General features: G+C 52.0%; 1 protein-coding gene across 1 annotated transcript; it reads left to right on the forward strand.

The window, feature by feature from the left end:
- Window positions 1-1,872: 1,872 nt before the first annotated feature.
- On the forward strand, window positions 1,873-7,851 carry RDH8 (retinol dehydrogenase 8). The gene is made up of 6 exons (XM_030300257.1): window positions 1,873-1,975; window positions 4,454-4,615; window positions 5,247-5,426; window positions 6,399-6,492; window positions 6,779-6,962; window positions 7,102-7,851. The coding sequence occupies exons 1-6, from the start codon at window positions 1,873-1,875 to the stop codon at window positions 7,315-7,317; spliced, it is 939 nt and encodes a 312-aa protein (XP_030156117.1). The 3' UTR covers window positions 7,318-7,851.
- Window positions 7,852-23,964: the final 16,113 nt, after the last annotated feature.

Genomic DNA, 23,964 nt, shown 5'->3' on the forward strand with positions numbered 1-23,964 from the left:
CCCGGCGGGCCCCACACGCAAGGCGGGGACCGGCCGGGGCGTCTACGGGGCGCGGCGTCTCCTCGGGCTCCGTGCGCTCACTTGCCGCGGCCGGCTCCACTCGGGATCGGCAGGAGACTGCGGGAGACCCCGCCCTGGCCTCGCCCTGCGCTCCAGAGCCCGGCCGGGCGGGGCTCGCTGGAGGGAGGGGGGGGGTGGCTGACAGCTGGTGGGGGAGTTGGGAAAGTTTGTGCTGAGTGCTGATTGGCCGGCCAAGGCCGGAGCCCTGGGCAAGGAGCTGGGTCCTCTATGCCCCACCCCACAGTGGAGGAAAAGGGTCACTCCCACCCAGCCTTAGAATTCGGGGTCCCAGACTTACCCCAAACTCTTTCCTCCTAACAGGCTCCCTCAAGGGAAGTCTGAGCCTCATTCAAACCTTCAGCCTCCATCCAAACCCTGGAATTAAGGGGTATAGCTTTGTACCAAATCTATTCTGTCTCACCCAGGCCCCCAAATGGGGTTCCAGCCTGATGCCCAATTCTCACTCATGTCCTTTACCCCAGTGCTTAGTCACACTATGAAAGGCACCAGCTTCATCCCAAGGCCTTCCCTTCAGGTGTCTAAATAGACAATCCTGATCCCACCTCCAACCTCACCCCGGATTACAAAGTGCGGTTCCCAGCTTTACCCCAAACTCTCCTTTCCCCACCTAAATTCCAGAATTGGATGTCCTGGCCTCACCCCCAAACCCTCGACATGCGTTCCAAAACATAGCTCTCTACTTCCCCCCAAACTCTTAACCTTGAAACAAAGGGTCCCATCTCCATCTCTAGCCTTCCTCTCCCCTCTCCCTGACCCAGGTCCCCAAATGGATGCCCTAGCCCCAATTCCAAGTCTTCACATATGCCCCTATTAAATGGGGGAGCCTTGCCCTATCTGAAAACAGGGCACTGCCGCAGGGGGAGGTGGCGGGGAGGTGGATCCCTGCCTCGTCTGGGGTGAGGCAGAGCTGTCTCTCATCCTGCTGGGACCCCCCACTGTGAAGTTCCCTCCCCCCCCCCCGGGGGGGTCACATGGAGCTGTCTGTGCAATTGAACAAGCACAGACTTGCAGGATCTCAGGGTGCTTCTGCAAGGAGGAACCCAAGGGGCGTATCCTGGGCCCTAAACTGCCCCACCATGGGGAAGAGGGAGAAGCCGGCAGTGTCTCCCTCCCAGGCTCTGGCTCCACGGACAAAGAGTCTCTGTGTCCCAGGAGAGGAGGGGTGGGGCCCCATCTGGCCTGAGGGCGAAATGGGGGCTGTGGGGTGGGGAGAGAGAGGGAATCTCCCCAAGCTGCTCCTCCTCCCTCCTCAGGGACCTTGAGGCTAAGACTTCTCCTGCTAAAAGATTCTCATAAAGATACTGGCCTGCCCTGCCCTGCCCTGCCCTGCCTTGCTGGGAAGTTCTTCCTAGTCTAACCCCATCTTCGGACATATCTATGCCCATTCCCCTTTTTGAAAGGACCCTTCCGGGACCACATTCACCATCATTTTCTCTCATTCTCTCCCTCCAATCAGAGATTCTTTGCCCAGAATAGAGACAGGAAGGGAATACCCCTGCTATTTCCCCCAGCCTTAAATAATTTGAAATCATAATAAAAAGACCCTAGTTATGAGTGTAGCAGTGAGGAGAAGAAATTTTTTCACAGATAAAGGAAAGAGGCTATTTTGAGGTTAAAGGTTTCCTCCCAGCTGCCTGTGCAGGGTCCGTTCGGAATTGGCATCATCTGGGACCCCTTCGCCTTGCGGGGAATCCGTTGGAGGGTGTCTAGGAGGGGGCAGAGGAGCCAAGGGATGGGTGGCAGGAGTCAGGTGCTGGCCAGCAGAGGTCACCCATCCAGGGAGGGATCAACATGGCCGACGCACCCCGGACTGTACTGATCTCAGGCTGCTCGTCGGGAATTGGCCTGGAGCTCGCAGTGCAGCTGGCTCATGACCACAGGCAGCGCTACCAAGGTTAGAGGCCCAGGGTGGGGCCGGGAAGGGCAGGGGTGGGCACGGCTTCTGAGGACCTTCAGCCGTCCTGGCACTATTTCCGCTAGCCCATCCCTTCAGCTGTATTTGTGGGCTTGAGGAGGACCCAGGACACATGGAGGCCCCCTTCCCACCTCTGCTCAGGAATCACCCCTTCATCCAACCAATATTTCTTGTGCACCTACTGGGCGTCAGGCACTATTCAAGGTGCTGGAAACACAGCTCTGAACAAAATAGACAAAAATCTCTGCCCCGAGCAGTGGTGTGAGGGAGGAGAGGGAGAACAGACAATAAACAGATTTTAAAATTGTATAATATGTCTAGTGCCAATAAGTGCTAAGAAGCAAACTAAAACAAGGGTAGAGTGTGGTAGGAAGTGGGAGGTTGGTGATATTTTTTAAAGGGCTGGTGGGGAGGGCTTCCCGGAGGCTCCACTTGGCATTCCCTAGGACTCCCCTCCCCCACCCCTCCCCTGATTACCGCTCCGAAATAAGCCTCTTAAGTGACCCTGACCTTGGGGGCTTAAGGGGGTGGGGGGGCTCTAAATCTAGGGACCTGGCCTCCTGCAACCCTGGAGTAAAGTGCCCCAGTCTGCACCCCACCCCCCCCCCGGGAACCTCTGACCCAGAGCACGCTGGAGCTGAAGTGGGCACAGGGCCACTACGTGTAAGAGGAGGTTGCAGGGGGCAAGGGCATTGCCCCAGTTGGCGGGGCTGATTCTCCCAGCCCTCTGCCCTCTGTCTTAGACACACACACAGCTTTGGGTGTGACAGTCTGAGGGCCAGGGTGCAAGGAAGCCATAGCACTGCACGTGTCTCTGCACACGCAGTGAGTGTGTAAAACTGCTGAGGGATGTTTATTCAATCACTTCCCGGCCTTTTGGCGAAGATCAGGTGTGAAGGATGTTTACCGAGTGCTTACAATGTGCCAGGTTCTCATCAAAGTGTCGCGCATCACGTGTATCAGTTAATCCCCGTATCACCTCTATGAGGTGGCCATTACCATTAGCTCCATCTTAGAAATGAGGAAACTGAGGCACATTGGGCCAAAGATCCTTGCCCAAGGTCGCCCAGCTGGAAAGCGGCAGAGCCCGGATTTGAACCCAGGCAACCCAGTCCCTGTGGCCACACTCATCACCGTATGTAGATGCATGTGATCCCATTCATCTGTGCAACACCCATGAATCACACGGGCCCACGGATCACGTGAAAGTGCTCACCAGGGCTGTGCATGTGTGATTGTGGGTACACGCACGAGGGGTACAAACAGGTACACAGGTATTTGAGCTCAGCACGCCAACAAACCCAGGTTGTTGTAGGGGCGGGACAGACGAGGAACTTCACTTTGCTGAGCCTCAGTGTGTCAGCCACTTCACCTACTTGTCCCGGCTTCTATTGCTAAGCAGCAAATCATCCCAAAACTTATGGTGTAATAGAACAACTGTAATCATCTGTCTCTCGTGCTTTACAAAGGCCATAAATTTGGAAGGGCTCGGCCAGACAGTTCTGACTCAGGGTCAAAGGCTACAACTGGAACAGCGCGGGGTAGTCATGGGCCTGGGCAGGCATGAACCTCAGGGCTTCTCCATGTGGTCCCTCTATCTGGCTAGCTTGGGCTTCCTCCCAGCAAGGTAGCCTCGGGATAGCTGGGCCGCTACAAGGTGGCTGAAGATGTTGAGAGTGAACGTTACAGCAAACAAGGCAGAAACTGCAGCATCTTTTCTGGCTGAATCCCAGAAGCCACGCAATGTTACCTTCACCCGGTTCTATTGACTCCCGGCTAGTCACAAGATTCAAGGAGAGGGACATGAGATTTCATGACTTGAGGGGGGGCAGCAAAGTTCTCAAGGAGCGTATGCGATGAAAGATATTGTGGCCATCTTTGGAAAATTAGTCAGTGGCCTAATCATAGGGAGGATTAGAGTCCTAATCATTGGAAGGATTAGAGGTAGGGTTTATAAAAGTGTTCAGCACAGTGTTTGGCACACGGCAGGTATTCAAGCTGAAATTTCTGTAGATGATGGAAACTTGGCTATTTGCATGTACACACACACACACACACACACACACACACACACTGCACACTGACCCTAAGTATGTATTTCTTTCCTCAAGGCAATATGTTCTGTGTTTATTTTATTGGCTTCCTTCCTGGGCTATACATTCTGTGAAGCCAGGGACTTTGCCTATCTCATTTCATGCAATAGTCTCAGCACCTAGAATAGGGCACAGTGGATACCAAGTAGGTGCTCAGTAAAGGATGGATGAATGAATGGATGAAAGTACATGTAAGTGAATGTACACAAATACGCATTTGTGGCCATGTAGTGAATGTAAGTAGGTAAACCTATGGGTCCCCATCCCTCTGTGACTGTTCATGCAAGATTATGGAAATACATGCAAATGAATGCAGAGGGAAAAGGAGCCCAGTGCCTGACCCAACACCGGTCTCTGTTCCCAGTGGTGGCCACCATGAGGGACCTGGGAAAGAAGGGGGCACTGGAAGCAGCTGCTGGAGAGGCTCTGGGGCAGACCCTCACCGTGGCCCAGCTGGACGTGTGCAGTGACGAGTCAGTGGCCCAGTGTCTCAGCTGCATCCAGGGAGGGGAAGTGGACGTGCTGGGTGAGACCGAACAGCCCCCGGGGGTCACTCCCCTCCCTGCCCTAACCACAGGTCCTCGTCCCAGCGAATCCTCTCCACTGTCTGAGCACCAGCTTTCCTGCTTCACCAGAAACCTATAGCCCTGGACAGAAGGGGTAGACAAGCCGGCTAAAAGCCCAGGGTACCTGTTTATTAAGGATACAAGAATAAACTTGAGTCCTGGGTGTAGGATGGATTTTATTGAATAGAACTTCCCACATTTGGAGAAAACCATATGCAGTTGGAAAAATTACTCTGATGAGTCATTTTGGGGGAAAGAGCTTCTGTTGAAGAAGCGACACAAGTTCCCTCAGAGGCTTTTGAAGGAGGGCAGGTGTGGCTGTTTGGATGCAATGTGGGGTCAGAGCTGAACGGCTCATGTATTAAGGGGAGGCTGTTCCCAGCAGCCCTTCCCCCCCACCCAGGGTTCAGGGTCCCTATAACAAATGTTAAACTATATGTAAAAATCACCAGGGCTCCACACTCTTCCACTCGAGATACTCTGGCCTGGCCCTGAATTTGGAGCAGGGGATGGGATGATCCAAGGAGTGTCCCTACAGGAGTGGCACTAGAAAGGTTTGGGGGACCTCAATGTAACCTCACCCCCCCTTAGTGAATAATGCTGGAGTGGGCCTGGTGGGGCCCTTGGAGGGGCTCAGCCTAGCTGCCATGCAGAACGTCTTCGATACCAACTTTTTCGGGGCTGTGCGTCTCGTCAGAGCTGTGCTTCCTGGCATGAAGAAAAGGAGAAAGGGCCACATTGTGGTGGTCAGCAGTGTGATGGGGCTGCAGGGTAAGCCCTGGGGACCCATCCCTGCAAATCCCCCCCCCCAGTGTCTGACCCTCCCCAGGCCGGAAGGATGGCAAATAGGTTTTAGCTCATACTCCAAATGAGCCTGTGTGGGGAAGGATTCCAAAGCTCTGAAGGAAGAATTTCGGGAAGAGTCTATGTCCACCATACTGTAAGAGGAGGCAGTGGTCTTACAAATACTGCCAATGGCCATCCACATCCAGTATCAGACCTACTTCCCAACACCTCTACAAGTCTCGCCCATCTCCCCAAACCCGAAAGAACCGTCAGAACTCCTCTGTGACGTTTTCTTGCCAAACACCTCCAACCAAGCCCTGGCGACGTCTAGCTCTGGGGCTCTGAGGTTCTGCAGAAACGGAGAGCAGTGATTGCTCAGTGATGTCTGCTATTGGCCTACGATGGAGAACACCTGTTTGCCATCCAGGCTCCTGGGTCTTTCCTCCTTGAGTCCCTCTAGACTCCCTTCCTCCCCAAGGAAACTCCCTGGGATCCGCCCCCCTCCTCAGCAGGCCCCTTAAAGAATCCCCCTTACTTGTTAAGAATCTGATTCTACTACTCAGCCCCATCTCTTTGGTCCCTCTTCCAGCTGCACCTCCTAACCTCAGGGGCTACATTCCCTCTTCATAAAAACAGATAAGAGCCCCAGTGAATCGGACTTGCCTTCAGAGGCCCTGGAAATCCTATGCTCAAGTGGCCCAGAGGTTTAGAGGATGGAGGGAAGAAGGGTTTTCCAGGGCTAAGGACAGGTGGAGCACAGGGCAACGCAGGACAACCTAATCCCGAGCCCATATGCTCCCATCACACATACATACACTCACCATGTTGGCCCTCGATAGCCCCTCATCCTGATCTTCAAACCCTCTTTGCTCTGTCTCCTGAAGACCCCATGTCCCTCCGGACCCACAAGCCCATCACCCAGACCCCAAAGGGCTCAACCTCCTCCAATCCTCTCAGGTGTCGTGTTCAATGAAGTCTATGCAGCCTCCAAGTTCGCCCTGGAGGGATTCTTTGAGAGCCTGGCTGTCCAGCTGCTGCAGTTCAACATCTTGTGAGGCGGGCGTTTGGGTAGTGAAGGGGGAACGGGAGACAGTGGTGGGGAAAGACAAGGGAAACGGAGGCAGCGAGGAGTGGGGTGGGAAGGCAGTGATGGTGGGGAAATGGAATCAGGAATGAGGAACATGGAGGTATGGGAAGAGGATGGGCGGTACCAGGGGAAGGGCAGTGGATGGGCTGGGGAACCAGGAAGGATGGGGAGAGTGAGGAGGAGAGGGACGTCAATGGGGCCGCGAGGGGGTCGGGGTACCAGGCCCCGGTGCCCCTCCCTATATCCCCAGCATCACCCTGGTGGAACCTGGTCCAGTGGTCACTGACTTTGAGGGGAAGCTCCTGGAGCAGGTTTCCGAGGCCGAGTTCCCAGACACCGACCCTGACACCTTGCACTACTTCCGAGATTTCTACCTCCCAGCCTCCAGGGAGCTCTTTCGCTCCGTAGGGCAGAGCCCACAGGATGTGGCCCAGGTGAGCGGGGGGAGGGGGAGCGCAGAGCCCCAAAGACGCGGCTGGGCGGGGGGGGGGGGGGGGGGGGCGGGATGGGAGGGTGCCCCACCCTGCAAACCCCGCCTCCCTGAATCGAAGAACTCAGGGCTCCACCCCATAGGTCGTCGTCAAGGTCATCAGTTCACCCAGACCCCCCCTGCGCCGACAGACCAACGCCCGCTACACCCCGCTGGCTGCACTCAAGGCTGTGGACCCCTCCGGCAGCCTTTACGTGCGCGCCTCCCACCACCTGCTCTTCCGCTGGACGCGCTTCCTCAACCTCGGCCTCCGATGTCTGGCCTGCGGCTGCCTCCGCATCCGAATATGGCCCCGGTGAGCAGAGCTTCACCCGACCCTCCCCACCTCCGCACAGCCAGGCGTCTTCAGTTCATACCAATCTCAGAGGCCTCTACGGACTCTTCATTCATTCATGCACTCAGCAGCCTGCCTGACCCACTCTGTGCCTGGGCCTTGGTGGGGCCCCAGAAATCCCTCGGCCTCCAGGCACACACACCCCGCCCCCCCCCACCGTGGTCAGGGCTGGGGCAGAAAGAGGGAGCCTTAGACCCTGGGCTGAGGACCCCAGAGTAGGGAGGCTGGAGCTGTGTCTGGGAAGGCAAGGTAGGCTTCCTGGAGGAGGGGACATTGTTGCTGGACCTTGAAAGATGAAATAGACTGCCTCATTCAACCTCTGGACTCTATTATCTTGGGCCTGGAAATACAAGGATGATCTAAAACGCCCTCTACATAGAACCGAGTTGACTAAGGGGTCTTCAAGACTTTTCCGGTCACACAGCCCATCAGCAAAATGTTTCATGCACTCACCAGCGGCACATGTATATTTTTTTTATCAAATATATATTTGTTACCACTAGCAATCCCTATATTAAATATTTAATAAAGCTCAACTCCCTATGTCTAAATAAAAAATTTAAAAACCAATAAGGTTCACTTCACACACATTAGAACAACTGCTATAGGGGCGCCTGGGTGGCGCAGTCGGTTAAGCGTCCGACTTCAGCCAGGTCACGATCTCGCGGTCCGGGAGTTCGAGCCCCGTGTCAGGCTCTGGGCTGATGGCTCAGAGCCTGGAGCCTGTTTCCGATTCTGTGTCTCCCTCTCTCTCTGCCCCTCCCCCGTTCATGCTCTGTCTCTCTCTGTCCCAAAAATAAATAAACGTTGAAAAAAAAAAATTAAAAAAAAAAAATAAAAAAAAAAGAACAACTGCTATAAATAAATCGCGCAAACAAAACTCAAGAAAACAACAAGTGTTGGTGACAAGGTGAAGAAATTGGAAGCCTTGTGCACTGTCAGTGAGAATGTAAAATGGTACGGTCACTATGGAAAATAGCGTGATAGTTCCTCAAAAAACGAGACAGAATTATCACGTGACTCAGCAGTTCCATTTCCGGGTGTGACCCCAAAGAACTGAAAGCAGGGTCTCAAGGGGATATTGGCACACCCACATTGATGGCAGAATGATTCACAACGGCCAAATGTGGAAGCAACCCCATCAACGGGTCCATCAACAGAAGACTGGATGAACACAATGAGGTACATCCACACAATGGAATGTTATTCAGCCTCAAAAAGGAAGTCAGTTCCAACACCTGCTACAACACAAATAAACCTCGAGAGCATTATACTCCGTGAAATAAGCTAGACACGAAAGGACAGATACTGTAGGATTCCACTTGGATGAGGTCCCTAGAGGAGTCTCATTCACAGAGATAGGAAGTAGATGGTGGGCTCCAGGAGGGGGTGGGGAGTCAGTGTTTTGGGGGGACAGAGTCTCAGTTTGCAAGACATAATGCGTTCTGGAGACGGGTGGTAGGGAGGGCTGCACAACCACGAGAATGTACTTAATGCCACAGAACTGAACACTTAAAAATGGTGAACATGGTAAATTTCGTGTTATGTATATTTTATCACAATTAAAATTTTTATTTTTCATTATTTTTTATGTTTATTTATTTTTGACAGAGAGAGAGAGAGAGAGCGTGAGTGGGTGAGGGGCAGAGAGAGAAGGAGACAGAAGATCTGAAGCGGGGTCTGGGCTGACAGAGGAGAGCCCCACGCGGGGTCAAACTCATGAGCCATGAGAGATCATGACCTGAGCTGATGTCAGATACTTAACCGACTGAGTCACCCAGGCACCCCCACAGTTAAAAATTTTTAAAAAGCGGGAGCCTGGGTGGCTCAGTTGGTTAAGCATCCGACCCATGATTTTGGCTCAGGTCATGATCTTTTTTTTTTTTTTAATGTTTTATTTATTTTTGAGACAGAGAGAGACAGAGCATGAACGGGGGAGGGTCAGAGAGAGAGGGAGACACAGAATCAGAAGCAGGCTTCAGGCTCTGAGCTGTCAGCACAGAGCCCGACGCAGGGCTCGAACTCACGGACCATGAGATCGTGACCTGAGCCAAAGTCGGATGCTTAACCGACTGAGCCACCCAGGCGCCCCTCAGGTCATGATCCTGTAGTTTATGAGTTTGAGTCCCACATCAGGCTTCACGCTCACAGTGTGGAGCCTGCTTGGGACTCTCTCTCTCTCTCTCTCTCTCTCTCTCTCTCTCTGCCCCTCCCCTGCTCTCTCGCTCTCTTAAAATAAATAAATAAACCTTAAAAAAATTTTAAGCAATAAGGGTCCTACTGGAGCCCCCAAGAGAGTATTACCAAGTTTCTTGGTCCTCATGTGGAGAATTCGGAAGCAAATGGACTGACTCCGTGTCCAATGCTGATTCTGTTTCTTGTTCACTGGGTGACCCTGGGCAGGTGACGTGCTGGTGGCATCTCCCGGAGAGCAGAGCTAACGGTAACAGCACCGAAATGACAGGAAGAGTCCCGCGTGCTGGAGGTGGAGTCTTTGTGATGCTTCACGTCTGGCTACCACCGTGGAGGGCCAGGCCCCGGGCGAAGGGGTTTTCATCAATGTTTGCTCTTTGTAGCCTTAGTAGACAGAGGCACTCAGAAGCTGCCCAGTTCATAAATGAGGAAACCGAGGTTGTCCAGAGCAGAGGGGGGGGGGCAGGAATCAAGCCTGGGTCTCTCCAACTCAGTCTATGCTGACCTCCAGGGGCCTCTAGTAACATCTTCTAGGAAAAGGGAAACTGAGTCCAGGGCCCTCCACACATGTCTTTGAGTCAGAGATAATGGAGCTGCTTACTATTTTTTTCTCAAATGGGTCCCTCCTTTCCCCTCCCCGACATTGGATTTCTCAAGCGTGTTGGAAATACCTACAAAAGCACGTATGAAATTAGATCATGACGCCCGTTGCACAGCCTTGTGACTTGACCCAAACCACTGAATCTCACGCTTTAAAATGGCAGATTTCACGGTATATGAATTACATCTCAATTTAAAATTTAAACACATTTTTAAAAAGAATATAAGGGGCACACGTGTGTAAAAAGGTCTTTGGGCTGCCTTAAGAGGTTTACCCAAGGTTTACATCAGCCGGTTTCCTCCACATCTAGTTTTTGGTTGTGTGGGGCTCTGCCGATAGGAGGCATCAGCGGGGGATGAGAGGCTGGGAGGAGAAAGGCCAGAGTATTTGTCTCCCCCCCCCCAGAGCTCCCTCCATGGGGGCCACTGCCTTATGGCAGATGGTCCCAGATGGCCCCAGCTCCAGTGTCTAAGAGCCACTCCCCCCTTTGCCCCTTTCAGCTAAAGATGGTGATAGGACCCCCCAGAGGCCAGCAGAATGGCACTGCACTCCATAGGGTTACCCGCCTTCTGTCTCTACTTTTGCAATTGTCCCTGTCTCCATGGAGCCCCAAATTACCCGCTTTGAGTGTGCTATCTCTTTCTATCCGGGACTCCAACTGACATCACGCATGTGTGCAAAAGACCAGGGGAGCAAAACACATACACACGAGCCCACCATCAGACTCCACCATTAGAACATTATTATTTGCTGCCTGCCTTACCCCAAGAGTCTCCACTGTCCTGAATTCTATGTCCAATATTCTCTTGTTTAAAAAAAAAAAACCAAAAACTCCCTTAAATAAATTATTTTATTTATTTATTTATTTTTAAATGTTTCTTTAACATTTATTTATTTTTGAGACAGAGCATGAACGGGGGAGGGTCAGAGAGAGGGAGACACAGAATCCGAAACAGGCTCCAGGCTCTGAGCCGTCAGCACAGAGCCCGACGCGGGGCTCGAACTCACAGACCGCAAGATCATGACCTGAGCCGAAGTCGGCCGCTTAACCGACTGAGCCACCCAGGCGCCCCAAATAAATTATTTTAAAAGACAAATTTATCTTCTTGCCAACAAGGAAAAGCCATCAAAGTCACCGTGCGTGAAGCCAAACTCGATAGTTATTTACAGGTGGGGCATACAGTATTCCGAACCCCAGACTCATAGACTCCTGGTGTGAGAACATACCAGACCTTCTTCTCAGATTCCCCAGCAGCTACGGAAGTGAGCATGTGACCCCGATTCCACTCAACAGATGTACAGGATTTAGAGTTGAGAACCCCCCCCCCAAAGGAGGAGGGATCAGGAAAGGGAGGTGGCAGGAGAGACAGGGGCATTGACGGAAGTGTCATGGAAAGCCAGAGTTTCAGGTTGGATTCAGGAGGAGGATTTAAGCTCCTGCCCTGCACCCCCACTTTGTCCCCGTCCATCTTCGAAGGCTGGTGATTTCATTAGCCCCCAGCATCCAACCAGGTAAATTCCTTTGCAGCTTAAATCACCCTGAGCCAGTTTCTGTTGCATATAAAGAAGAATCACCACCAATCCAGATGGCAACATAAAAGCAAAAGCAGAGTGTGTTTTGGGGCAGGGACTGTTACTACATTTTAGCTGGATGCTATTGCTTACAACAGAAATAGGCCGACGTTCAGAAGGTGTTGACGCACTAACCCTTGGTTCTCGATTTCTGCACTCACACCTGCCCCTCTGTCCTCTCTCCCCATCTGAGCAGAGGGAAGTCTGTTCTGATTGCTCACGCCAAAACTCTCGGAGTCATCATACCTCACAGCTAATCAGATCTTGCTCACTTGACCTGTAAAATAGATTCAAATATATCCAACCAACCGTTTTGCAACACCTTCTGGGCCCCCACCCTAGTCCAACCACCATCATTTCTCACCTGGAGCATTGCACCAGCCCCCTCCCCGCTTCTGCACTCGCTCCCCCTACAATCCATTCTCCACGCAACAGCCCAGAGGATCTTTAAATTATTTTTTTTTAATTTTTTTTTCAACGTTTATTTATTTTTGGGACAGAGAGAGACAGAGCATGAACGGGGGAGGGGCAGAGAGAGAGGGAGACACAGAATCGGAAACAGGCTCCAGGCTCTGAGCCATCAGCCCAGAGCCTGCTGCGGGGCTCGAACTCACGGACCGCGAGATCGTGACCTGGCTGAAATCGGACGCTTAACTGCGCCACCCAGGCGCCCCTAAATTATTTTTTTTAACGTTTATTCACCGTTGAGAGAGAGAGACAGAGTATGAGTGGGTAAGGGGCAGAGAGAGGGAGACACAGAATCCGAAGCAGGTTCCAGGCTCCGAGCTGTCAGCACAGAGCCTGAGGCGGGACTTGAACTCACAAACCGCGAGATCATGACCTGAGCTGAAGTCGGATGCTCAACCAACTGAGCCACCCAGGCGCCCCCCCCCCCCAGAGGATGTTTAAAATCAGCTTTTGACTAGCTAAAATGCTCAGTGCTTTAAAAACTCAATATATATGTGCATATATATATATTTATATATTTTTTTAAGTAGGCTCAATGCCCAACGTGGGGCTTGAACTCACAACCCTGAGATTGAGAGTCACATGCTCTACTGACTGAGTCAGCCAGGCCCACCTGAAAGAATACTTTAAAAAACAATTCTCCTAGGGGCGCCTGGGTGGCTCCGTCAGTTGGGCGTCCAATTTCGGCACAGGTCATGATCTCACAGCTTATGGATTTGAGCCCTGCATCAGGCTCTCTGCTGTCAGCACAGAGCCTGGTTCAGATCCTCTTCCCCCCCACCTCTGCCCCTCCCCTGCTCATGTTCTCTCTCTCCCCCTCTCTCAAAAATAAATAAATATTTTTAAAAATTCTCCTGCCCTCCTCTTTCCCTCAACTGCCCAATTCCCGACACCCCCCACCTCGAGTTATCTATCCAGATTTTCTTTCTTTTTTTTTTTTAATTTTTTAATGTTTATTTATTTTTGAGAGAGAGAGAGACAGACAGAGCACGAATGGGGGAGGGTGGAGAGAGAGAAGGAGACACAGAATCCGAAGCAGGCTCCAGGTTCCCAGGTGTCAGCACAGAGCCAGACATGGGGCTCTGACTCATGGACTGTGAGATCATGACCTGAGCTGAAGTCGGACACCCAACCAACTGAGCCACCCAGGTGCCCCATTTAAAAAACTTTTTTTTAATGTTTATTTGTTTTCGAGAGAGAGACAGACAGAACGCGATATCCAGATCTTCTTTCTGATTATACAAGAAAAAAACTGATAAGCAAACTGTGGTATATACACACAAAGGAATGTTATTCTACCTTAAAAAGGAGGAAAATTCTGGCACCTGCTACACCATGGGTGAACCTTGAAGACATTAAGCAGAGGGATATAAGCCAGACACAAAAGGATAAATACACTGTACGATTCCACTTATGCAAATCCATAGACAAAAAAGTAAAACAGAGGTTAACAGAGGCTGGGGGAGGGGGAATGGGAAGTCAGTGTTTCGTGGGGACAGAGTTTCAGTTTGAGAAAGCGGAACGTTCTAGAGATGGATGGTGGGGATGGTCGCACGGCGATGTGAATGTGCTTGATAGCATTCCACTGTACGTTAAAAATGGTTAAAAAGATAAGTTTTACGTTGTGCAGATTTTACCGCATTAAAAAAAATAAATATACTGGAAAAACTGAATATATATATATATATGTGATCTTTTTCACAAAAGCAGCATACTATGAGATCTTTCCTTGAATACTACATCCTGGAAGTGTTTCCCGATCAGCCCGAGCAGACATTCTCATTCCTTTGCACAGCTGCAAAATATTGCATTGTGTAGATGGACAATAATTTATGCAACTGGTCCTGTACTGATGAATCTTTGGGCTCCCTCCAATCTTCTCCTATTATGTAAACGGCTGCAACGGATGACCTTGTGTGCATACATCATTTCACACGTGTGCAAGCGTCTCTGTCTTGGGATTACTTGGCCAAAGAAACTATGCATTTGTCATTTCTACGAACATTAGCAAATTCATCTCTATTGGGAAGGACTGATGTCCATATGTTAACATGGTCACTTCCTCATAGCCTCACCGCACTGTGCGTGATTAGTCTTCTAAATTTTGGCCAACCTGATGGGCAAAAATCAGTACTTCACGTTTCTCTCTTTTTTTTTAACCATACTGTTTTATTTTTTTGTTATTATTTAAAAAAATTTTTTTTAACGTTTATTTATTTTTGAGACAGAGAGAGACACAGCATGAACGGAGGAGGGTCAGAGAGAGGGAGACACAGAATCTGAAACGGGCTCCGTCAGCACAGAGCCCGACGCGGGGCTCAAAGTCACGGACCGCGAGATCATGACCTGAGGCGAAGTCGGCCGCCCAACCGACTGAGCCACCCAGGCGCCCCTTATTATTATTTTTTAAATATGAAATCTATTGTCCAATTGGTTACCATACAACACCCAGTGCACATTTCTCTGATATTAACTTGCATTTCCCTTATTGTGAGTAAGGCTGTCCTTTCACATGTCAAAGAACCTTTTGTATTTCATTTTTTGTGAACATCCCGATCACACGTTTTGTTCAAGGTTTTCTGACTTTTTAACGCTTTTACTTATTTTTGAGAGACAGAGAGAGAGTGCGAGTGGGGGAAAGGACAGAGAGAGAGAGAGAGAGGGAGACACAGAGTCCAAAGCAGGCTCCAGGCTCTGAGATGTCAGCACTAGCCCGACATGGGGCTCGAACTCACAAACCGCGAGATCATGACCTAAGCATGACCTGAGCCGGAGTCAGACGCTCAACCGACTGAGCCACCCAGGTGCCCCTTGCTCAAGTTTTTCTATTGGACTGCTCATCTATATTTTTTTGAGGGAGGGGCAGAAAGAGAGGAAGAGAGAGGGAATCCCCAGCAGGTCCCGCACTGCCAGCACAGAGTCCTATGTGGGGTTTGAACTCACCAACTGTGAGATCGTGACCTGAGCCAAAACCAAGAGTCGGACGCTTAACTGACTGAGCCACCCAGGCGCCCCTGGATTGTTTATATTTTTATTATTAATTCTTAGAAATTCTTTACATATTATGGAGATTAGGGTGCCTGTAATATGAAGTGCACTCTTCCCCCATTTTTTCAACTTTTCTGTGACATAATGTGGCCTTATTTTTATGTCATGGAATTATTTGCCCTCCTTATTGCTTTGAACTAAGTGAAAATCACCTTTGGATTTCAAGTCAGAGGAAGAAAGGACCTGCCCAGACTAATTCTGTTAAAACAGAAAGATAATATTGCTTTTCTTTTCAAAATTCTCCAATGGTTCCCCCTCTTACTTAGATTCAAAATCCACAGCTATGAGGCCTCCTACATGTTCTGACCCTTAAATATTAATCCCAAATTATCTTCTACTCTCTCCCTTTCACCCGCTTCATTCTGGAAACACTGACCTCCTTACTATTTCTTTTTTTTATTATTATTATTATTATTTAACATTTATTTATTTTCTTTGAGAGACAGAGAAGGAGCAGGGAAGGGGCAGAGAGAGAGAGGCAGACACAGAATCCAAAGCAGACTCCAGGCTCCGAGCTGTCAGCACAGAACCCGATGTGGGGCTCGAACTAATGAACCTCAAGATCATGACCTGAGCTGAAGCCGGCCGCTTAACCGACTGAGCCACCCAAGTGCCCTTCCTTACTATTCCTTAAATGCTCCATGCACATTCCTACCTCAGGGCCTTTGTATTTGCTGTTCCATCCGCCTAGAACGCTTTTCCCAGATAGCCACATGGCTCCCTCCTTCGGCTCATGAAGGTGCTCAGATGTCACCTTCTCAGAGAGGCCATAAGATCGTACCCTATCGCCCTATCCCCTGAACCTGCTTTATTTGTCAATACCTGACATACACGAAAGTTATGTTTCCTGCCTGTCTCCCCCCACTAGAATGTCACCTCCCTGGGGAGGAGACTGTCGTCTCCTCGACCACACCCCCAACCCCTACTAGAGTATGTGGCACATGATAGATACCCAAATATCTGACACCTGAAAGAATGGGTGGGTAAGTTAAAGCATCTAAATGAATCCGTGTCTGGGACACCTGGGTGGCTCAGTCGGGGTTAAGCATCCGACTCTTGATTTCGGTTCAGGTCATGATCTCGCTGTTCGTGAGTTCAAGTCCAGCGACAGGCTCTGTGCTGACAGTGCAGAACCTGCTTGGGATCCTCTCTCTCCGTCCCTCCCCCGTTTGCTCTCGCGCTCTCTTGCTCAAAATAAATAAATAAACTAAAAAATTTTTTAAATCAAACAAATTTTAAAAATGAGACTCCCTGTAGCCTATTAAGTATTTCAAGACCCTTTTCTTACAACTCCCCAAATGCCCCACGTCTCTTCCACGTCTTCACATGGGCTGTTCCCTCCCCCTGAAACAAAACCTACTTCTGTCTCCCACCCCTAACCCTTCACCAGATTCCTCTTACTGTCCTGAGACTTTCAGACTTTCGGGTCTCAGCCTAAATACCGCTTCCTCCAGGATGCCTTCTTTGATTCCCCAGCCTGGGTGGGTTAGGAGGTTTCTCTGGGCCCTCCTAGCTGCTTATTTGGGGGCAGTTTTCCCTGATCAGGCTTTCACTTCTGTTAGGGCGCCTATCCCGGTGCTTTCAGACCCAGTAATCAACCCCAAATGCGACTGCTGAATTCTTCTTCCTCCCCCACAGCAAGGAACAAGCTTCCCCTGAAATTTGTCACTGCTAGCAGGCCTCCTTGGACCGGGAACCAGAGGCATCTGGGGCGTGTCCTTAGGGATGAGGAGGCAAAGCCAGTTCCCGAAGCCTCAGGGACCAAGAAGTGACCGAGGAGCCTGGGTTGACACACAAGGTGACCAAGCAGAACGCGTCCTGGCGGCCTCATCTGGACCGAGACGCTCCTGACACCTCCTACCTGAGCAAGAAACGCCACCTTTCTGAGCATCGGTTTCCTCATCTGTGAAATGGAAGGGCTGCTGGCGAGAGAGCCCCTGCTAAGTGCCAGGACTGAAGTGTTTCACAAATGAAGCCGTTCGCTGAAATGCTGGTATTTGTATTATTTCTTGCCTCCTGGATCCGGCCCGGCCTTTCCCGGGAAGCTGTGGGCTGGAAGCCTGGAGGAGGAGGGAGCGAAAACAGAGGCCACACATCCCTGCAACGCCGTCCCTCCCGCCCCGGCCTCCTTGCTGCAAACCCCGGGTCCCAGGGAGGGGAAGGCGGGCGGAATCCGAGCGGCAGCAGCAGCTGCTCTGGGCGCGCGGCCAACGTCCCCTCCCTCCACCACCCGCATTCCTGCGGGAGGGGGCCGAGAGCTCCTGGGCTGGCCGGAGGCTCGCTGGCGCCCTCTCGTGGCCGAAAGTTGGACTCGACCTTTAACTGCCGTAGCGGACCCGGGTGGAGCCCACGGCGGGTCGCCCGCCGACCCCCTACCCTTCTCCGGCTCCCTCTCACACAGGCTCGCTGAACTTGCTGTGTGACCTAAGGCGACTCACTTAACCTCCCTGTGCCCCAGCTTCCTAGCTGCACAGTTTCGGGCAGGACGCTTCACCTTCTGGTGCCTAGGTTTTTGCATCTGCAAAATGGGTCAGTGGGTCCGGTCCTGAGATTGCCGAGAGGACTCAAAGGGACAGTCCAGGTGATGGCAGCCACAGTAAACACCCACACCCCAGGGGAAGGGGTTTCCGTCCTGTTCCCTTGCTGTGTCCCCGCCCCCCACGCGCCAACAACAAAGCCAGCCATGCAAGTGGTGCTCAGATTTATTTCATTTATTTTATTAGTTGTTGAGCAAATGCTCATTCTTCATGAGACGCGAGCTCCTGTCACTCATTCACCCAGCACCCACTTTTGCCTCCATCCATTTGTTCAACTCCTCCATCAATCTGATCATCCGTCATTCACTGGATGACTAAGTTGTGTCACAGAAGCCCCCCCCCCCGCCACACACACCGTTTGTTTTCAAAGTGTTTCCCCGCCTCCTCTGTTGCTCCCTGGTACCCGAGGGCGGTGCTGGGCCCTCCCCCAAGTCAAAACCGAAACTCAAGGGAGCTGCGGGCCTGAGCAGGCTTCAAAAGCCTCAGATGTGTTTACCTGACAAGGATTCCCACTCCTGGGTGACTCAGTCAGTTGAGCATCTGACTCTTGGTTTCAGCTCAGGTCATGATCTCCTGGTTCATGGGTTCAAGACCCTGCATCAGGTTCTGTGCTGGCGGTGTGGAGCCTACTTGGGATTCTCTCTCCCCGCCTCTCTCTCTGCCCCTCCCCTGCTCCCCTGCTCATGCTCTCTCTCAAAATAAATTAAAAAAAAAAAAAGAGTTCCCTCGGGAGACAGAGATACTGGCAGAGTAACAGGAGGCCCAGACTGGACAGAAAGGTGGGAGGGACTGAGAACAGCGCCCCTGCCATCCTTCACCTTTGGACGACCCCTTGCTCTGGACACCTAGGAGCCCCTGGGACAGAGGGAGGATGGGGACACCTGGGGTGGTCACAAAGATGTGAGGGGGAGAGCTCACACCCAGCTGAGGGACGGCTGAACAGAACCAGCGGAGATTCCCGGAGAGCAGGGAACAGCAGTGGAATACGCCACCCCGAATGGACACCAGTGTTCTAGAACCTTCCAAATTGGGTCTCACCTGCTCCCCTGACCCAGGCCTTTATTTGATTCTGTTGATTCTTGGGTTCATAACGGATTGTTTACCATGGTCTCAAGAGTATTCCCCAGAGCCTCACGGCTCACCCGCCTGCCACAAGGCAAGTTGCTTACCTTCACCGGGCCTCAGCTTCCTCATACGTACAATGGGTGGTAATTCTCACTTCAGCATAAATGTGAGACTTCTGTCGGTGTACACAAAGCATGAGGAACAGCACCTGGCACACAGCAGGTGCTCAATAAATGCCCGAGGAATAAATGATTGGATTCCACCTTCCCCCTTTGTTTCTGACACGTCTGGTTTTCCAGCTCTCTGCAAAGGTAGAGTCTGGAAAGCAGGCGAGGGTTGAACCTAATTAACAAGAGACTGTGAAGTTTAAGGAGGAAATGCATCATGGGCCCTTAGCAAGTCCTCAGGAAATGTCCACTCCACAGGGGCAGGAGGTCTTGTGGTCACTTTGTCTTGTGGTCACTTCTGTGTCTTCAGCATGCTAAGGGGGGGCTGGGCTCCTAGTAACTACCTATCCAATCTTTGTTCGATAAGTGCATATTGTCATTTTTTTGGAAGCTCTGGGCTTTCCCAGGCTCTGCTAGCTGGCAGCAATGGCTTCACTGAGAAACGAAGAACCAGACAAACTTGTCTGCAGCCCCCTCTGCTTCTCAGAGGCAGGACCACAAAGTGGCTCCAACATCTTTAAAGGGCATATTAAACAGGCAGTGAAAATTAGTTCGGGATAGAGAAAGCCTTCTTCCAGGGATGCCTCAAGCATGATGTGTTTGTGTCCCTGGTTCAAGATGTATAATTTGCCTTCTGGAAAAAGGAGCCCAGAGAGCTTGGCATGATTTAAGAACAATGGACAATGGTCACAATTTACCAAGTGTAATTGTGCAGAAAGATCTGAAGCCCAGCGAGAGGATTTGACCCGTGCATTTTTGAGACGGTTCCCTTATAGTGGGTCCTGGGGCCAGATGGCTCACTGCCGTGGCTGCTCACGCCTGTGACCCAAGAAATGAATACATAAAGCCTGCACAGCCCCTGTTGGAGCAGCTACCCCAGCAACTCACCAATTACATAAGGGCAGAGGCAGGGACTATCTTGTTTCTTCCTGCCCCTACCAGTCAATCCTAACCAAGCTCTGAGTCCAGCCTCCCAGTGCACGTGGCCTGGGCTCCTTGCTGGTAGAGGGGAAGGCTTCAGGATAAGATCTCATGGGTCATGGAAAGGACAACCCCTCCCCCCACCACCACCACTCAGGCCCCCAAGTGGGGAGCTGGAATACTTTTTTTTTCTTAATGTTTATTTATTTTTGAGAGAGAGAGAGAGAGAGAGAGAGACAAAGTGCAAGTGGGGGAGGGGCAGAGAGGGAGGGAGACACAGAATCCGAAACAGGCTCCAGGCTCTGAGCTGTCAGCACAGAGCCCGCTGCGGGGCTCGAACCCAAGAACCTCGAGATCATGATCTGAGCTGAAGTCAGATGCTTAACCGACTGAGCCACCCAGGCACCTCTGGAATACGTCTTAGTGCAGCTGTCCCCGGCCTCCGTGGAGGGTGGCTGAGGAGGGGAGAGCAACCTCTTCTTCCCCCATTGGATTTATGGGGGTCCCCTCCCCACTTTAGATGTTAACTCAGCCAGGCCAGGCCAAGGCAAACAGACCAGAGCTGGGATGGACAAGAGGACAGGTGTCTGTGGCCTGTCGCTGCACACATCGGCCTCCCCCTCCCCGCCCCCGCCGCCATGGACTTGTCCTGGCCCATGGGGTTGCTTCTACTCCTCTCGGGGACCCCTCTTGCCCACGCTGAGCCACTGTGAGTCTGGGAAACTGAGGGCACTCAGCTGTTGCCTGCATATCTGTTGTCTGCATGATTCCCTGCATGAGACCCTGCCTCTCTGCTGCTGCCGCCCCCTCTCGGGTCCCCCCCCCCCACCATGTCCCTGCGTGTGTCTACTGACAGGTACATCTTGGTGACCCCCCGAGCCCTGCGGGTCGGCAGCCCTGAGAACATCCACGTACAGGCTCACTCGGACTCCACGCAGCCCCTCACCGGGACCCTCGAGGTGAACCTCACCGTATGGGCCCCATGAAGAAGACAGTGGTGGCTAAGAGGGTCCACCACTCTTAGTGGGAGGCGCCCTCTGCTGGTGGCTTGAGGAGCTGAACATGGACTGGATTGCATCCTTCTCTTGGCTGGAAGTCCTTTGCCTGATGTCCTTGTGCAGGGGCAACGGCGGAGCCAGAGGGCCCCCATCCGATTGTTTTTCCAAGATCTGGCCCAGGGCTTTGCTCCCAGGGATGGAGACCTCAGCAGAGACTGAGGAGCGTGGGCATCTCTCCCCAGATATCCGAGAGCCTGGTGTACCCCCCCACAAGCAGGGCAGCAGTCCATCATCATCCGGGCAAGCTGGGCACCCATCTCGGACTCTTCATTCATGGAGGAGATAGTGCTGGGGGCTCCCCACGCTGGCTACATTCGCCCAGACAGACAAGACTATCTACACCCCTGAGCACTTGGGTACAGCCCCCGGGCACTCGGCCTAGGGCAGATGCTGACTCTCATTCCCAGTCTCCCCAGCAATGCCTGAGATGTCCCACCTCTCGAGGTCTCCCTCTATCCAAAGTCCCCCCACTGCAAAAGATCCGATGGCTACCTCCCTTTCCAGATTCTATCCAACACTCAGAGTTTTCCCTCTTCCTCCAGTTCAATACCGGGTGTTTGCTGTGAACCACAAGATGAATCCTGTGACCAGGACATTCACGCTGGACATCAAGGTGGCCTCTCCTGATGGGAAGGTGGATCCCAGACACTGAGGTCATATCATGTGCTAAAGGCCTGGGGCATGAACCACCCACCCCCTCTCCCCACAGAACCCAGAGGGGATCACCGTGATCAGCCAGAACCTGCTGGCCAAGGAAGGTTTCTTCGCGAGCTCTTTTCTTCGCAATCTCACCTCCCAGAGATTGTCAGGTGCCCTGCTGGGAGCCTTATGGATGGAGGCTCTCCTTCTCAGTCTCCCTCTCTCCTCATTCTCTGTGTCTCAGTCTTGGGACCTGGAGCATCGAAGCCAGTTACCAAAGTGCAGCCAAGCAGCAGTTCAAGGCGGCCGTTGACGTCAGGGATGACGTAGGGTGAGTAGGATGTGATGGGCAGGGCAAGGAGGGACATGCAGGGAGCAGGATTGGAAATAGAAAGGAAGGCTCGTGGTGCACCTACTGTGCACCAGGGCCTAAGCTGTATGCTGGTGAACAGGACCATGTGTTCCAGTCCTTGGGGATTGCCAGAGCCACTGAGGAGAGAGTGGACAGGGCGGGGACAGGGGAGACAGCAAAATACTGAGGGCATCCACTGCTTTTACTCCACCCAGTGCTCCCATCATTTGAGGTCCAGCTGATGCCAAATAAGATTTTCTTCTAACTCAACAATGAGGCTCTGGGTGTGGACATCCAGGCCCGGTGAGTCCCCTTATCCCCAACCTGGCCAGAGGACCAGGAATGTCGAGAAACTGAATGGGTAGAGAAGCAGGCCACTTCTGTAGCACTTAAGGATGGTAAAGGTACTCTTTGCTACCCGTGAGATATTCTTGGCCAACTACGTTGTTCCATCAGGTTGTCCAGACCACATCTGCCACCTGTAGGTAGTAGAGACCATCCCTTCAGGTCTCCGGGGTTGTACAGGCCACCTTGCCTACCTAATGGAGTTGCACCATTTCTCACGGTTCGCACCCTCTCTGAAGGTCCACGAGATGGCACAGGCACATTTGTCACCTCGCGGGGTTTGCAGATTGGCAATGAAACCATCCAAGCGTGCAGGGGCCACCTCTGCCCCTCCCAAAGATTTACCGCCGTCTCTGCAACCACATGAGGTTGTGTGGGTGCTTCAGAGCCAGTGGGATGACCCTCCACCCCCCAGGTACATATTCAACAAGCCACTGGATGGACATGCTCTGGCCGTCTTCGGGGTGAAGCTGGATTCCCGCCGGATGCCCATCCAGAGTTCCCTGCAGAGAGTGGAGGTAACTGAGTCTTGACCTCTCCCCACCAGCTTCCCCCTCCATCAACTCTCCTCTATTCCCCCCAAGAAACCATCTCCTCTTCTCTCCCTGGTTCTGAGAGCAGATCTCAGAAGGCCTGGGCCACGTCTCCCTTCAGAAGGACACGCTGATGTCCACATTCCAAGGCCCAGAAGAGGACTTCATTGGGGACTCAATCTTTGTCAACGTCACTGTGTTCTCCACCGGTGCCACCCTCCCCCAAGCCACTGGCTGAGGTCTGGACCCTGTCCTTACCCAACCTAGACATTCCACCCATGTGACAATGGGCTACCTCCCAGCCTCAGTTTCCTCATCAGAGAAGTGCAAAAGTGCTAGAAAGACTGGGAGGAGCTGAGATTGTGCTATCGTCTTTCCCTGTCCTCACAAAGATGGGCCTCCCGTACCAGCAGCCCTGCCACTCCCAAGAAACTGACCCTCATCCATAGACCTCACAGTCACCCTGTCTCTCCAGGGAGTGAGATGGTCCAGGCTGAGACCTCCGGGGTGAAGATCGTCCGGAGCCCATACAACATCAAGTTCACCAGGACCCCCCAGTATTTCAAGCCGGGGATGCCCTTCCGCTTTAGGGTCAGAGTCTGACTTTACTCCATCCAGGGACTCAGGGCCCCTTTTCCCTAACAGACCCCTCGCAGGAGACAAAAACCCACATTGGACTCACCTGCTATCCACAATCCGTCTGTCTGAGAACTGAATCCATCATGCTCTCAGACCAACCCCAAGGCTCTCTCAAGTCTCAGCCTAGGTCCCCCCAAAGCACTGTGATGGCTCCATAGTTTCTCTGTGAGGGGTTTAGTGGCCACAGCCAGCCTAGAAGGTGATGCTCAAGGGAGTATTCCAAAGCTACATTTGCACAGCAAGCATGCTGTTTTTACATGCATTCCTTTTGGGTAACTTTAAGATGTCTGATGGACATTAGGAAAACTAAAGACATCCTTTGATGTCAATCCTACTAAAATTTTCCCCAAGCCCTCCACATCTCTCCATTGTAATTCCCTCCACCTCCACCCCACCAGCACACCAACACCCAGGGCCACCACGTATGGTGGCACACTGCAAGACTTGAGGGGGTGCCTTTCTCAAAGACTCTAA

This window comes from Lynx canadensis, chromosome A2 (genome assembly GCF_007474595.2).
Source record: "Lynx canadensis isolate LIC74 chromosome A2, mLynCan4.pri.v2, whole genome shotgun sequence".
Taxonomy (NCBI): domain Eukaryota; kingdom Metazoa; phylum Chordata; class Mammalia; order Carnivora; family Felidae; genus Lynx; species Lynx canadensis.